The sequence below is a fragment of the Oncorhynchus masou genome, chromosome 4 (assembly GCF_036934945.1).
Source record: "Oncorhynchus masou masou isolate Uvic2021 chromosome 4, UVic_Omas_1.1, whole genome shotgun sequence".
NCBI classification, from domain to species: Eukaryota; Metazoa; Chordata; class Actinopteri; order Salmoniformes; family Salmonidae; genus Oncorhynchus; species Oncorhynchus masou.
The window spans coordinates 10,147,371-10,164,544 of NC_088215.1; the positions used below are offsets into that span (position 1 = coordinate 10,147,371).

General features: G+C 44.4%; 1 protein-coding gene across 1 annotated transcript; it reads left to right on the forward strand.

Moving 5' to 3' along the window:
- Window positions 1-1,551: 1,551 nt before the first annotated feature.
- On the forward strand, window positions 1,552-16,821 carry LOC135523551 (ATP-binding cassette sub-family C member 10-like). Its single transcript, XM_064950313.1, has 22 exons — window positions 1,552-1,609; window positions 2,107-2,308; window positions 2,599-3,967; window positions 4,228-4,455; window positions 4,751-4,907; window positions 5,065-5,216; window positions 5,325-5,404; window positions 5,518-5,689; window positions 5,933-6,031; window positions 6,221-6,410; window positions 6,524-6,601; window positions 6,863-7,048; window positions 7,144-7,276; window positions 8,000-8,192; window positions 8,864-9,207; window positions 9,437-9,606; window positions 10,329-10,489; window positions 10,813-11,066; window positions 11,256-11,401; window positions 15,063-15,160; window positions 15,390-15,502; window positions 15,645-16,821. Exons 2-22 carry the CDS (start codon window positions 2,118-2,120, stop codon window positions 15,778-15,780), a joined length of 4,650 nt encoding a protein of 1,549 aa, XP_064806385.1. The 5' UTR covers window positions 1,552-1,609; window positions 2,107-2,117; the 3' UTR covers window positions 15,781-16,821.
- The last annotated feature ends 353 nt before the right edge of the window (window positions 16,822-17,174 follow it).

Consider the following 17,174-nt stretch of genomic DNA (forward strand, 5'->3'; position numbering starts at 1 on the left):
TGGCGACCTTTCATGAAACCAGTTTGGGTTTCAATAATACGCCGGTTCAGGCCTATTTTAAGTCTATTAGCATATGCTAAAATTATCAATTTATATTTCGCCCTTGCAGAAGGCAGGAATCGTGGTCACAGGCAGGCAATGGTCATACACAGGTCGGCAAACAGGTTCTCACACACGAGCTAGGAAATGTCTTAGTAGAGTCAAAACGAACAATACCTCACAAAAGCACAAACAGAATCAACTGAACTAAATAAGGAGCTGATGAGAACAGGTGAGCAACTAACACAGGTGAAATCAATTAAAAACAATTAAAGACAGGGCTACCTTCAAGAATACAAAGAAACAGAACACACGGTTGACTAAGAAAATAAATACAGAACCTTATACTTAGGGTTTTTACACAAGGCATTGTCAATATTTAAAGCAGAAAGATATTTTCTCTTAAAGTTACTTTTTTTTCACCCTCTAACCCATTTTGCTCTTTTTTTCTAATAAAGTCGGTTTTAGCTCAATCAGTTTACATTTGATCTAGTTCTATTCGAGATGTATTCAGATCTGTTTCTTCCTTTTCTGAAGGGATACTCTTTTCTAAAAGAACATTCAATTTATTCATATACTCATATTCTTTCAAACATTTTTGCTACTTGAATTCCTTACTGCGTGTAATGGCGATAGATCTTACTTTGAATTTAAATATTTCCCAGCTACTTCCAAGCTTTGGTTCTAAAATCATTTAAATTAAACGAGTCTATGATCAAGTTCTTTAAGCTCTTGTTCAAGACTGGATAATTTAGGAGTGAATTATTACATTTCCAGTATCCTCGAACGCCACTGGATTTTTCTGAACATTCTAACTTAAATACTATAATTTTATGATCAGTCAAAGGAGCAGGTTTTATGGCTTACTTCTTGTACATACTGTAAAAGTGGGGGAGAAATGAGATTGTGGATTTGACCATCGTTTACCTAGTACACAGGTGTATTTGTTTAAGTGTGTATTAAAGAAGCGCCATGCATCAATCACTGTCAGTTTATCTATTCTGAGATCTTTGCGCTATTTTAGGTGGAAATATATCGAAAGAGCTATAAGGGGTTTCATTAAAGTCTCCAGCTATTATAAGCCATGCATTTGTGTACTTGTTTTGCAGCTCAGTAAGCTTATCAGTCTTATTTGAGGTAAGAGTTGTACCTATTGCATATGTATCTAGTTTGGAGATCAATATAACCCATCTCCCATCTTTGGACATACAAGACTCTGAAATATCACCTCTAAACTTATGAGGCATTATCATAGTACCAGCTGAGTGATAAGACCCGTGACTATAATAAACAGTATTTCCCCATTGTGATTTCCAAAAACTAGAATCTGAATCGCAAGAGCGAGTCTTCTGGAGTATAATGACATCTGCCTTAGAGTGTTTACAAAATAAATAAAAAAGTGGTTTTCTTTTAGTTATGGTTCGTAAACCCCTGTCATTTAGAGATACAATATTTCGTGCATTGAATTCAATGCGCCCTGTGCTTTGGAGAAAACATACATGTGGCGCGTGACCGGAAGTTGTAACACTGCTGATGCTACGTTCCCCCATGAATCCAAAGCTGTGAACAGGTATTTCAATTTATCTTGACAATTGTGTTACCCCAAATTGCAGAGAGAGTCTTGCTATATATACGCTTTATATCATGCAAAAGGAAATGTTTCATTAATTTGACGAACAATAACACACGCCGCTGGTGAGAGATTTGCTAGCCACTCATTCCAATGTTTACAAATGTCCCCCTAAGCAAGTGTGACAGTGACAGCTAGCTAGCTAGACCATGTGCAACTGAATCATAGAGGTAGACTGCTTATAGAGACACACACATTTCTTATGACCAGCCAAAACAAAACATTTAGCTACATACGTACTGTAACTAGCTAGTACAGAACTGTGTTGTAGCCTATGTGAACTCACCCTTAAAAGCCCAACCTGTTTGACGAGCTAAACACAGGTAGGCCTGGTTGTAGTCAACTGCAAGTGTTGCTGACAGATTTGATCAGACAGGTTAAAAAACGAATTACAGAAGTAGTATAGATATCTGCAATGTTTATAAACGTTTCCCTAGATGCTTGGAGAATGGGGAGAGGTGTGGTGGCTGATTTTGGCCCCAGTGAGTTGTTCTCTGGCCTGTGCCACACGGACACCCTTGACCCGTTCCCAGTGTGGCGGGATGGAGCCATCAGCCCCTGTTTTAACCAGCTGGTTCTGGGAGCCCTGGCTCACGCTGTAGTGGCAGTCTTCAGTGCCTGCTACCTGAGTGCTCAGAGGTAACGTTAGGTCACACAGTCAGGCCCCTCACAAAATCACAAGGCATAGGCTAAAACATTCTGGCCACTATTAATCCTACAGCACATACAGTAGTATGCAATACAGACCCACATATTGTACCTACGTGTACCTAGGTAAAATAAAGATGTTTGATTTCTACCTCCAGAACAGTAAGTTCATGTCTGTACTGGATCCCTTTCTGTAGATTGGCATCTTTATCAGTTATTATATCTAGCCAGGCCATATTTCAGACAGTTCATTGACCATTTTATCCTTTTGCATTACACAGATGCAGCCTCCTCCGGTCCTCTCCCCCGTGTGGTTGGGGCCTCAGGGTGGCCTCGGCCCTGCTGGTGACCCTGCTCTTTGTGATGGACTTGGTCCTGGTGGTCCTCCTCCACCGGGGGGACATGTACCTGGACGTCCTGGCTGATGGATGTGCCATCCTGGCATGGCTGGTCCACTTTGGGGCCTTGCTTGTCCTCCAGAGGTCCATCTATAGAAGAACCAGGGGTCCCTCTGTGTTACTACTGCTGGTCCTGTTGCCTATCCCTAACCTGGTGGTCACCCTGCTGGCTTACGCCCAGGAGGCCACCTATCTGGACCTGGTGGAGCCCTTTAGAGTGGCACGGCTGGTGCTCGCAGTCACCCGGGGACTCTCTCTCCTGGTCTACCTCCTGGCCTTCGCTGCTCCCTGCGTCGGTGAAGGAAGTTACACCTCCATGTCCGTCAATGATGCAGACAGCTCTCTCCTCATCCCAGAGAGTTCCTACCAGGACACGGGAGAGGTGGTGGCAGAGGATGGCAGTAGCTTCATCTCCCGCCTGATGTACCTATGGTTGAACCCTCTACTGAGGCGCGGCCGGCGTGGGGAGCTGGAGAGGCCATGCAATGTCTATCTCCTTCCCCGGAGGCTCCGCACCAGCGCAGTGCGCCGACACTTCCTCCGCTGCTGGGAGGACTGCCAACAGAGGGCAGCAACACAGAGAAGGAACAGTACACCCAGGCCTGCAAACAAGAGCCTACAGAACGGAACCTGGACTTCACCACTCCAGAAGGGTATAGCAGTGGAGGAGGTAGGACTGTTAAAAGTGTTGCACAAAGCCTTCGGGCTACGCTACTACCTGCTTGGTGTGCTGAAGCTAGCGGGCAACATGCTGAGCTTCGCAGGACCCCTGCTCCTCAGCAACCTGGTGCACTACATGGAAGAGGAGGGGGCCCCCGTCAGCCAGGGGGCCTGGTGTGCCACGGGCCTCTTCTTCAGCACCTTCTTCTCTGCCCTCATCCGGAACATCTTTGCCTTCGAAGTCTCAAAGGTCTCACTCTCAGCGCGCGCCGCCCTCATCTCTGCCATCTACGGCAAAGCACTGCGGGTCAGCGGCGGCAGCCTGGCAGCGCGGTTCACCCTGGGCGAGGTGGTCAACTTCATGAGCACGGACACGGACCACGTGATCAACTTCTTCAACAATTTCCACGAGGTGTGGAGTCTGCCCTTCCAGTTCTCCATTGCCCTCTACCTGCTCTACCTGCAGGTGGGCGTGGCCTTCCTAGGAGGACTGGGTGTGGCTCTGCTGCTGGTGCCGCTCAATAAGGTGCTGGCCTCGAAGATCATGGAGAATAACAAGCACATGCTCACACATAAGGATAGTCGTGTCAAGGTGAGAAATTCTCTATGGCTTTGACTATCTTTTACTTTTATCTTAACGCTCCAACCCTAGCAACACCTATATGAATGCTATTCTTTTTATTGTTTAGAGCAGTGCTATTAAGTAGTAATGAAGTAGTACTTACAACATACAACTTCTATAGCTTTTATATTAAAAGTCTTCGATGTCAAGCTGCAAAACTGCTTGCAGACGTTTCACCTAAAGATGTGAGCTCAACAATGCCGTCTGTCTGCCCTGTCCTTGCCTTCCAGCTAATGACAGAGGTCCTCTTTGGAATACGCGTCATCAAGTTCTACAACTGGGAGGCCTACTTTGCCCAGAAGATAGCAGATTTTCGGGGGCAAGAGCTGTCCCACCTCAAGGCCATTAAGTACCTGGATGCTGTGTGCGTGTACACCTGGGGATCTCTACCCATAGTCATATCTATCATCACCTTTGTCACATACGTGCTGCTCGGCCATGAGCTCACTGCAGCCACGGTAGGCATGGTCCATATTTCATTTTGTGAAACTAGAGTGCTTCATCCGATACTAGTTTCCATTTAAAAGTGAGCAAAATATTTTGCAATCAATCTGTTCCAATGTCCTCACTAGCAATACCACCTTGTATGAAGTAATGTTTCGGATAGAACATTCCAAGTGGTAGCTATGCTAGAATGGACATTGGAACAGACATACTAGCTATTGAAAGACCTAACTGATACCCAGGAACACAATGATGATGTGAGTGCATGAGACTAATTCGAATAGGGACACTTTCCCTCCTCCATTGCAGGTGTTCACCACTCTGTCCCTAGTGGGCATGCTGATCGTCCCCCTCAACAGCTTCCCCTGGGTCCTCAACGGCACCCTGGAGGCCAAGGTGTCCCTGGACCGCATCCAACGCTTCCTCAAGCTTCCCAACCAGGACCTCGATGCATATTTCAGTCTCGGTAGGTGTGTGTGTGCGTGCTCAGCATAAATAAAGTACATTTTGCTTGTACATACATTATTAATTAATACATGTGCAATAACTGTGTCTATGAAAGTGAGATATGCAAATATAATGTATGAAATGTTTTTCATTGACTTTGTGGCTCCAACTTACAGTGGCCCCTGAGGACCCCCAAGACACCATTGTGATGAGTCAGGGCATATTCTCATGGCAGGGGCCTGGGGGGCCAGACCACCCCACAAGCTCTGATACTGAATCCCCCAAAGGAAGTCTGATGCTCCATAGCCTCAACCTGTCCATCACTAAGGTGTGTACCCTGCATCACAAACTATGTAACCTATACAGCTTGGAAATCATGGGGTCTACCATCTTATCACAGCAAAGATGTAGTATTTTTTTTTCTCTTGTCTGCCAGGGATCCCTAGTTGTTGTGGTGGGCAAGGTGGGCTGTGGGAAGAGCTCCTTACTGGCAGCCATCACTGGAGAACTCAACCGGTAGTGCTCACCGCCTCATTTACTAAGCTTACAAAGCTCAAGTCAATTTGTGTTGTTGGTTTATTTCAATGACCTTTTTGGATCTATCGTTGAGTTGTTACTTCCCTCTGTAGGCGTGGAGGTGATGTATACGTCCAGGGCAGGGAGGATGGGTTTGGTCTAGCCGCTCAGGAGCCGTGGATCCAGCATGCAACAGTTCGGGACAACATCCTGTTTGGCAAGGACTACAACAGTTCTTTCTACCAGGCCGTGGTGGAGGCCTGTGCGCTCACGGACGACCTCAATGTGAGACTCACCTCTCTTTTTCAATTTCTTTATTTGTTTCTCTCTCTCTGCTTCAGTCTCTCTTATCCTCATAGACAACCTCAATGCTAGCTTTATCCCTCGTTCCATTTTTATTTTGGCCCAGTCCAATCTTTACTTGACCAACCTCTAATATATTTGTTATATATCCAACGAATGTTATAAACACAAATTCCAAACTCGGTGCATTTGAAAATATTTGACTGAATTGTCTTGTTTGTCCAGATTCTGCCTAATGGGGACAGGACCGAGGTGGGAGAGAACGGAGTGACTCTGAGTGGAGGACAGAAAGCTCGCCTGGCCTTGGCCAGAGCTGTTTACATGGTAAGAGTCCTCACCAGAATACATGGTAACACAACAGCCATCTAGAAAAGACAGAGACTGTGTATCAGTGAATCTCCAAGTTTATTTAACAAGCAAGCTTTTGTCAGGTTAGAAGTATGGATGGCAGAAAACAACATTAAATAATTTGCTTTTTGTATTGTATGTCAATCTCTCTTTTAAACGAACAAGGATAAAGACATTTTCCTCCTGGACGATCCACTGGCAGCAGTAGACTCTGACGTGGCCCATCACCTCATGGAGAGATGCATCATGGGGATCCTCAGGAGCAAGACCAGAATCCTATGCACCCACCGCATAGAGTTTGTGGACAAAGCTGATGTGGTGATTCTCATGGACAATGGAACAATTATTAAAACGGGTAGTGAACTCTGGCCTTACGTTTGTCAATTGATAATGGAATAATGAATTACATTTCTGTGTAAATGCATATGTCTGAATAAACTCTCTGTCCTTCTCATTCGTTTGAAATAGGTACACCTGAAGAGGTCCTTCCTTTGGTAGAAGCAGTGCCCAAGAACCGGAAGAATGACAGTAATGCAAAGGAGAAAGGTACCAGTAGTCATTTATGTCTCTTAGCGTTGTGTTTTGGAATATATTGCTTGCAACACAGTGCTCAATATCACTGATGCAGAGGAATGAAAGTCCATTTGATTATTTTCTACACCTTGTTGTTGAATTGAGTGATGGACTACTCCATGGAAAAATTGGCAGGTGTTTTTATTTGCGTTCTAACTTGAAACAGATGTCATTGAGCGACTACTCCATGGAAAAATTGGCAGGTGTTTTTATTTGCGTTCTAACTTGAAACAGATGTCATTGAGCGAGAGGAGAAGCAGGGTCCATCCAATGAGCTGTTTGCGGAGGAGGAGTCTTCATTGTCAAGGGAGGAGCAGAAGGCGGTGGGTGGGCTGGCCTGGAAGGTTTACCACACCTACTGGAGAGCGGTAGGAGGGCCCTTGGCTGTCTCCATCTTGCTGTCCCTACTCCTCATGCAAGGTACAGCTACCACCTGGCGCCTTAATATGACATCACACTTATGTTGTCTTTGCTGGATTGTTTATGAATTTGACATTTTGCTGTCTCTGTCTCAGCCTCTAAGAATGTGTCTGACTGGTGGCTGTCCCACTGGATCTCTAACCTGAAGAACAATGGTTCCGCCCAGAGTGTTCTCATGCCTGCCTACAGCTCACCACACCTGCTGCTATTCTCTCCTGGAGGACTAATGTAAGTTAGAGGTTGTTATAACATTGAGAATGATACACTGGATAAGATTCAATCACTCAGAATGTGCAGTGTCATTCCTCTTATATAATCCACTGTTAGGTTCTAAATAACATGGCAAAAACTGATGGACAACTATAAAAGCTCAAACCAAGTTTATTCACCCAAAGGGTCGGACAGCTGAGCAGACAAAAACAGCACGAGTTTCCCCCAGCACGAGTATATATACCCCAATTTGGGTGAAGTATCCTCCTCTTCTCTAAACATGACATCTTTATTGCTAGGCAGGAAGTTAAGTGATGCGGGCAATAAACAGTTCCTTCTCCCTTAATCTGACCTGACCTCTGTCCCACATTCCTCACTAAACCACAGCTCTCCACCCTTATCAGTGACTGCAACGGTGTGATTGCCTTTCCTTTACTCAGTACATTCCAAGCTTAATTGCCTCCACCATATACATTCCTGCTACAGATAACCATTTACTTCTGGTGTAGAAACCAGACTATGGCACTCCATATTTCAAGTTTAGGAGTCAGAACCCATCACCACTTATGACTCCACACTGCTTTAAGTCACACTTAGGTACTCTCCATTGATATTACAGAGCCTCTAAATCTAAATCCTTTAGATTGTGCAGTAAAAGGATTAGGTGTCAAATCGCAGAGACTTCCATGATGCAGCACACACGCTTAACAAGATTGATTCAAATGTGTGTTTTATCACCAGGTTCCCTGTCAATATTATGGAAACGACAGCTTTCGCCAACATGAGTTCGGAGGTGAAGTTCTATCTGACAGTTTACTGTTCCATTGCGGGTGCCAACACGGTCTTCACCGCCTTCCGAGCCTTCCTCTTTGCCTTTGGAGGCATCCGTGCAGCATCGGTCGTCCACAACAGGCTGCTTGACACAGTCCTCAAGGTTGAGCGTCTTCTGTTCAGTTGACCCCTCTGGAAACTGGTTTAGTCATGACCACGGTCATGGTTTCAATCATGCAAAATATGTATTTTACATTTTATAGCATAATTATGATTTTTCTGAAAAATTATCACAGTTCAACTCATGCTGTGAGCAGTGGAGGCTGCTGAGGGGAGGATGGCTCATAGTAATGGCTGGAATGGTGTCAATGGAATGGTATAAAACATCTCAAAGACGTGGTTTCCATGTGGTTGATAACACTCCATTGACTCCATTCCAACCATTATCCATTCCAGCCTCTACTGTGTGAGAGTTGATGTTCTGTAGATAATTTACAGTGTACTTGTTTTGTCCACACATTCCTAGTGTTGGGTACTGTTTGTAAAAAATAATAATGTTTTATACACTTTGTAGTATTTATTTCAAAGGTATATTTTTTTTGTACACAAACAAAAATGCTTTATTGGATAGAGGTGAGACAGTGGGAAAGATAGTTTTAGGCTGAACAGGCATTGGTCCGGATTCAGACCCATGCTGCAGCCATATATGTGATCTGAAGGCAGTGGTTCAGACTGCTAGACTACCTTAATACACGTGTTTACTGTTTACATTGCCATGATGGAGTACAAACACACCCAACTAACCCTGACCCGCCTCTCTCTATATCAATCCAGGCTACAGTTACCTTCTTCGACACGACACCGCTGGGCCGTGTCCTGAACCGCTTCTCCTCCGACCTGTACAGCGTGGACGACACTCTCCCTTTCTTCCTCAACATCCTGCTGGCTAGCATCTTCGGCCTGCTGGGCATGCTGGTAGTGATGAGCTACGGCCTGCCCTGGTTCCTAGTGGCCCTGCTGCCCCTGGGCCTGCTCTACCACCTTACACAGCGCTTTTACCGACACACATCCAGAGACCTGAAACGTCTGTGCAGCCTCACCCTCTCGCCGGTTTATTCACATTTCTCTGAGACGCTGAGTGGCCTCGGTACCATCCGAGCAAGTTCCAGTGCCTCCAGGTGAGGACGGTAGTTAGAATGAGGAATTTGTATTTTGGACCCACTCTAGATCTGGTGGTTACCAACCTTGATTTGGCTAGTTGAATCAGGGGTGTTAGCGGTTAGATCTGAGCTTGCACAAAAGCCGGCTCAACTTGTACCTTTCTAGGACCAGTCCAAGGTCCAAGCCAAAACATAGTTTTTTTGTGGAAGGAGGTTCATGTTCTCCGTCTGTCTGTTGTGGCTCTAGATTTGAGGAGGAGAACGAGAGGCGTCTGGAGCAGAACCAGCGCTGTTTGTTCCTTAGCAACGCCGCCATGCAGTGGCTGGACATCCGCCTGCAGATGATCGGCGTTGTCGTGGTGACGGGCATCAGCGTGATCGCCGTCGTCCAGCACCAGTTCAAATCCATCGACCCGGGTGAGCACCCAGCTAGCATGTTAGCATGTGTCCCATAGTCAGCACAGGTTTAGCACAGCACAGGCCTTGATTACACTGTTGATGTCTACTAGTTGTTGAGGCTGCTGTAGAGGAGAATCTAGAAATAGTATCAGTACATGTACTCTGAGTATACAAAACATTAAGAACACCTCTTTCCATGACGTAGACTGACCAGGTGAATCCAGGTGTTAGCTATGATCCCTTATTAATGTCACTTGTTAAATCAACTTCAATCAGTGTTGATGAAGGGGAGGAGACAGGTTTAAGAACGATTTTTAAGCCTTGAGAAAATTGAGACATGGATTGTGTATGTGTGCCATTCAGAGGATGAATAGGCAAGGCAAAATATTTAAGTGCCTTTTGAACAGGGTACTGTAGTAGGTGCCAAGTGCTCCGTTTGTGTCAAGAATTGCAACGCTGCTGGGTTTTTCTACGCGCAACAGTTTCCTGTGTGTATCAAGAATGGTCCACCACCCAAAGGACATCCAGCCATCTTGACACAACTGTGGGACGCATTGGAGTCAACATGGGCCAGCATCCCTGTGGAATGCTATCGACACCTTGTACAGTCCATGCCCCGACCAATTGAGGCGGTTCTGAGGGCAATATTGTTTTGTATAGAGTATACTCAGTGCATGTCTTGTTTGCTGTGCCTAGGCCTTAATAATAACTTTTTATCCTATGGGTGTTCTCCCTGCCAGGTCTGGTGGGTCTGTCCCTGTCCTATGCTCTGTCCATCACAGGCCTGCTGTCAGGCCTCATCTTCAACTTTACCCAGACAGAGATGCAGCTGGTGAGTGTGGAGCGCACCGACGAGTACTCCACCACCCTGCCCACTGAGCCACAACACAGCAACCCACAGGTGAGGAGTCCTGTGAGGACGTGTGTCTTATCTCATGCTACTCAGTTGCACCCCATTGAGGTTTCATAATTCCTTTTTTTCAATGTCAGAAGTGTACGCCACTCTGTAGACCTTTTAGAAGGTTATGTGGCAGGTTTTCAGTGGTTGTCTTTATGAGGTGTTGGATAGGTGTTATTTCTAAAATTACTAAATATATTTGTTCAAGTTCTTTGGGTATTTTAGCCTGGTCAGTTACTTCTTACTGAAGTGGCCATTCAGGGGAATAGAAAACAAGTAGGTTTGTTACATGACTGAGGACCCATCTACTTCCGTCTTTACAATAGGTGCCCACCTCGTGGCCGGAGCAGGGTTGGGTGGAGTTCCGTGGGGCCGTGCTGTCCTACAGAGAGGGGCTGCCTAACGCCCTGGACGGGGTGAGCCTGGTGGTCCGGCCTGGGGAGAAGGTGGGGGTGGTAGGCCGGACGGGCTCAGGCAAGTCGACCCTGTTCCTGGCCCTCTTCCGCATGATGGAGCTGAACCAGGGTCAGATCTTACTGGATGGAGTGGACACCAGCCAGGTGGGACTGGCCCAGCTCAGGTGAGAGGATTAAGAGATGATGGTGGTGATATGATTTTAAGTTTTTTTTTCAACTGATAATGATGGGGATCTGTGCATCTGTAATAAAAGCTCTTTATAGGTGATGACATTCATCAAGCATGTCTGCTTATTTTGAACTACAAAAAAATCGATGATTTTTTTACACTGTATTTGTGGCTCCCCCTTCAGGTCCAAACTGGCCATCATCCCCCAGGACCCGTTCCTGTTCAGCGGGACAGTGAGAGAGAACCTGGACCCATGTGGACGTCACCCTGACCCCCGGCTACTGGAGGCCTTGGAACACTGTCACCTCAGCCCTGTCATCAACCGCATCGGTGAGAGAGAGGGAGGGTGGGAGAGAAAGAGAGGGGGAAGAGAGGATTGAGGACAGTAGAGGAGGGAGATTGTGAAAAATCGTGCAAATGAGAGGGTGATCTAGTAGATGACAAATAGGAAGAGTAGTTGAATTAAACAGACAAACTGAATGAGAGCCCAATGGAGAGAAGAGGGGTATCAAACAGAGGTGAATGTAAGCCGGTACATTCCGGTACCAACAAAATAAATAGTGGTGGTACGCCGTACCAGTAAAACGTGACCCATCGCAATAATTTAAAGGAAATGCAGAAAAAACTATATTGAATTACACCATTATTTAATATTACCGCATGTCAGCTGCATGAAAATGAGCGAGTTGACTTGAAATCGGTCCGTATACCTGTGGTTCGAAGAAAACAATAAAATGTTGGATAGGCGGAGATAAGTGACCGAGATGTGTGCGTACAGCATTGGATGCATAATTTTGGGATACAAGTGTAGTGGGCCTAATGACAATCGCCGAATGTCATTACACGTTTAGTTTTTTTGTAACAGATTTGTCTTTCCATTCAGTAAATTGCAGGTGCACTGTGGATGCTGGAATTATATTGTGAGTGGCCAAACGTGTGTAGCCAACAGGAGTGCCTTTTGAAGTGATTGTTTCACAATCAAATGAAAACCTCATGACAGGTTAACAAAGTTAATAGGGATTCTATATGTAATCTATGCATCAAAACTCCAAATAACTTCACAGATCTTCATTGTAAAAGGTTTAAACACTGTTTCCCTTGCTTGTTCAATGAACCATGAAGAACCATAAACAATTAATGAGCATGCACCTGTGGAACGGTCGTTAAGACACAAACAGCTTACAGACGGTAGGCAAATAAGGTCGCAGTTATGAAAAATTAGGACACTAAAGAGGCCTTTCTACAGACTCTGAAAAACACCAAAAGAAAGATGCACAGGGTCCCTGCTCATCTGTTTGAACGTGCCTTAGGCATGCTGCAAGGAGGCATGAGGACTGCAGATGTGTCCAGGGCAATAAAGTGCAATGTTCGTACTGTGAGACGCCTAAGACCGCTACAGGGAGACAGGAGAGACAGTGGCAGACCACGTGTAAGAACACCTGCACAGGATCGGTACATCCGAACATGACACCTGCGGGACAGGTACAGGACAGGTACAGGATGGCAACAACAACTTCCCGAGTTACACCAGGAACTCACAATCCCTTCATCAGTGCTCAGACTGTCCGCAGTAGGCTGAGAGAGGCTGGACTGATGGCTTGTAGGCCTGTTGTAAGGCAGGTCCTCACCAGACAACAACGTCGCCTATGGGCACAAACCCACCGTCGGTTGACCAGACAGGACTGGCAAAAAGTGCTCTTCACTGACGAGTCACGTTTTGTCTCACCAGGGGTAGTGGTCGGATTCGTGTTTATCGTTGAATGAATGAGCGTTACACCGAGGCCTGTACTCTGGAGCGGGATCGATTTGGAGGTGAAGGGTCCGTCATGGTCTGGAGCGGTGTGTCACAGGATCATTGGACTGAGCTTGTTGTAATTGCAGGCAATCTCAACGCTGTGCGTTAAAGGGAAGACTGCCTCCTCCCTCATGTGGTACCCTTCTTGCAGGCTCATCCTGACATGACCCTCCAGCATGACAATGCCACCACGCACAGAAGGAGCAGGATGGCTGATTTCCTGCAAGACCGGAATGTCAGTGTTCTGCCATGGCCAGCGAAGAACCCAGATCTCAATCCCATTGAGCACGTCTGGGGCGTGTTGGATCGGAGGGTGAGGGCTAGGGCCATTCCCCCCAGAAATGTCCAGGAACTTGCAGGTGCCTTGGTGGAAGAGTGGTGTAACATCTCACAGCAAGAACTGGCAAATCTGGTGCAGTCCATGAAGAGGAGATGGACTGCAGTACTTAGTATCTGGTGTGGCCACCAGCTGCATTGACTATTACTTTTGATTTGGAACCCCCCCCCCCCTTTGTTCAGGGACACATTATTCCATTTCTGTTAGTCACATGTCTGTGGAACTTGTTCAGTTTATGTCTCAGTTGTTGAATCTTATGTTCATACAAATATTTACACATGTTAAGTTTGCTGAAAATAAATGCAGTTGCCAGTGAGAGGACGTTTATTTTTTTTGCTGAGTTTGTGTCATTCTATGATTAGACTAAATTCCACGTAACTGTTTAGTCATGGAAACTATGCTTCTCCAAGCTCTGATGCTGCTGCTGATCACTAGTAGCCTACCAAACTAGCTAACTGCCTGGTACTCAGCACTCTATTGTCCTTCTAATCACTCTGATGCAAACGTAATCGATGAGCTCATGTTGCGCAACATTTCTATAGGCTATGCAATTGCGGGAGAAAAGTGTTTTGATGGGATCCTCTTTTTAATAGAGGCCATCAGCTTTCTATAGGATAGGCTTTCCTAATATTAAACACATTGCTTTGCTTTAAAATAGAAGTATAGCCTACCTGGCTGGCATTAAAATTAACAACCTCCATTCGCTATTTAAGCGCATAGATTACATGTATTTTTCCCCCTGCCCCTGTTCCGAGACAAGTCCATGATAATGGTCCATTATAAATTAAAACTAATTTGACACATATTATTTAGTATATGTAAAGTCAAGATTTAATCAAGAATAGTCTAATGGGTGACATTATTAGCCCTTCACTTGTGAATGATCCCACTTGTGTGCATTAAGGCTAGAAACAACTCCTGTAGCTAGCCCATGTTTTGATAAGGTTTGAATCACAACTAAAGTGGCCAAATAAACTTCTTAAAATTTAAGCTCATTAATCCGTTTTTACAACCGGTGTAGAGCCTAACATACATACATAGGCAGTGCGTGAGTTACACATTTGGGGAAAATCCTTTTCACCATAAAAATGCACCTTTTATAATAAAGAAATACATGCATAATCGCATTATGGTCACTTTTGAGAATGGTGTTTTCCCGCTAATTGATTGCATTTTGGAACATTCGTGATTATAGTCTACTGCCGTTTACTCCGTTTGGAGAAAGCATCCTTTCTATTTTATTCAGCTATGTTCAATTGAATTCTTCATACTATAAAATAATGCCACGGAATTCTAAGCAAATATTGTCTGCTAAATTAACTAGTGTAGCCCACAGCCATATGGCGGATCAGGGCATAACATAATGACAACTCAGCGTATGCTATTCTCTTCTTCTGAAACAGACTACATTTTCTTAATACCATGTCTCTTTAGACCTGTCTAAAATAAATAATGGATTTATTGTGATGGTGTAGGTTATATTACATAGACTTATTAGAACATGTAGAGGTTCCAAAGGTCTGCATCGGTGTGGAAGCCAGGAGATGTCAAATGTGTTTAATAACGGTCAATTACTGTGAGACAGGCAGTTATTTGCTTTAAAATCACAAAATGTCATGACCGCCACAGCCCTAGATTAGACCCATTTAAAAATGTTAAAAACGTGGTATGTCCTGTGCGGTAAGAAATGAATTCTACTTTCACCCCTGGTATCAAACCAAGTGAGAGTGAAAGAACAAGGAAGTAAAGGAGAGTGAGGAAAGGAAGAGAGTGAAGGTAGTAATTAGTTCATGTTTGTGTCTGTAAGAGTTTGTTCAGGTGGCCTCACTAACCTCTGTGAGTGTATTTGTGTATCTTAGGTGGTCTAGGTGCTGAGGTGGGAGAGCGGGGCAAGTCTCTCTCTCTGGGACAGAGACAGTTGCTGTGTCTGGCCAGGGCTCTGCTGACTGAAGCGAATGTAAGAACCAGCCCACACCATCCATCCATATCGATTGCTAACATGGCTTTGAATTCATCCATCCATACCAATTACGAACATGGCTTTGAATTCTCAACCATCCGTATCAATTACAAACATGGCTTTGAATTCAACCATCCATATCAATTACAAACATGGCTTTGAATTCAACCATCCATATCAATTACTAGCATGGCTTTATTTCTCAACCATTGTTGCCTCTCTATAGATTCTGTGCATTGACGAAGCTACAGCCAGCGTTGACCAAAAGACTGACAAACTGCTACAGCAGACAATCAGAGAGAAGTTTCAAGACAAGACCGTCCTCACCATTGCCCATAGGTAAATTATTCAGTGAACACAACTTTACACAATGATCTTAAGTGCTTTAGTAGACATTTATACTGAATTATACATTTTTTACGTAATTTGATGTCCTAGTTTAATAAAGTGATACCTTGATTTTCTCTTTCTCTGTCACCAGAATCAACACCATCATGGACTCAGATAGGGTGCTGGTGATGCATTCTGGGAAGGTGGTGGAGTTTGATATCCCTGCTGATCTGTGCCAAAGAGACGACTCCATTTTCTGCAAGCTGGTTGGTGGGAGGGGAGAGTGAGAAGAGAAGCTATCAGAGGACTAATGACAATGGGAAATGTCAATGGAGATCTCTCTCTGTTTCCCCACAGGAGGCCAGTGGTGGTCAGACTCTGTGGACCAACCAACCACCTGTCCAATGGAGGTGGTAGAAGTTGGCACTATAATAATTACTGGTCCAGGGTCAGATTCTAATGTTTTTATCCCCATGATCGTTAAGGTTAGGATTTTGTGTAGGGTCATTTGATCCTAGATCTGTAGTTAAGGGCGGCGACTTCTGCCTTGAGGCCCACCGACTGACATTTGACCTCAGAGAGTAAGGTCTGAATAGTCCAACCCGAGCGAGATTATTCTTTTATTACATTTTACGAAGTCAGGTTAATTTTCTAACCTGGGCGTCATGTGGAATTTCTCTGCTTTTTATTCATGAAACACGTTAATGTGGTACGAAATAACTGTAGATGTGTCAATAGCACAGAGGTAATGAAGAAACAATGAAAAAGTACTTTAATTGCTTTTGTATGAAGTGAGTATTTTATAGCGCTATAATGATTTGGACTGAAAAGTTGTCTTCCTAGACAAGTCAGTCATTCACTTTGCAGCATCGTCAATCATTTATGAATGTCTGAGATTCCTTTTGCACCTGTCTGTTGTTTGTTGACAGTATGATCTGTATAGCTAGAGTGCACAATAATGGACATTCTTCACATAGATAAAACACATGTTTACACACTGTTTTCTGTACGGACATGCTACAGCAAATGTAATTTGTGATAAATGAAGACAATTTAAAGTTGCTATTTCTCTATTTGTTTGCCATTCACACAGAGCACATTTGTTTGGAAGCTCCTCACAGTATTGTTATGTCTGAGGATTTCAAGCCATTCTGTAGCAAAACTACTAATATCAGTCATTTGAGAATGTTTCTGTTTTGTAATATACTGTAAGAGAGAACATCTCAGGGAGAATTGCCTTTACATGCAGCGTTTTCAGTAGTGGTCAGTACTCTCATGTACAGTAAAATGAAGGTGTAACATTTTCAAAATAAAATGGCTGCACTGGTTTTACACGTCTGGTCACTTTTTAGATTTATTGAGTTTGCTTGAACATCATTATGACAATCGTCATAATCGTCATATTTCTATGATTTACACATCTCATGTTATTGTTTTGTTGAGTTTGGGTTGATCAAAATGTCAGTGCGATTACATAATTGTCATTTAATGGTAATTGGAAGGAGTAGCCCCACCTTAAAGGTATGGTTACACAGTAAGAATGTGATGTCTCATAAATCAGTTCTATTCAAGTTGTAATCCCTAGATCATGCCACACCTTCATTGTTGTGCCTTATAATTACCATGAGTCATGAATGAATGCCTAGCAGCCCCTCCCTTGAAACAAGACAACTCTTTGGCA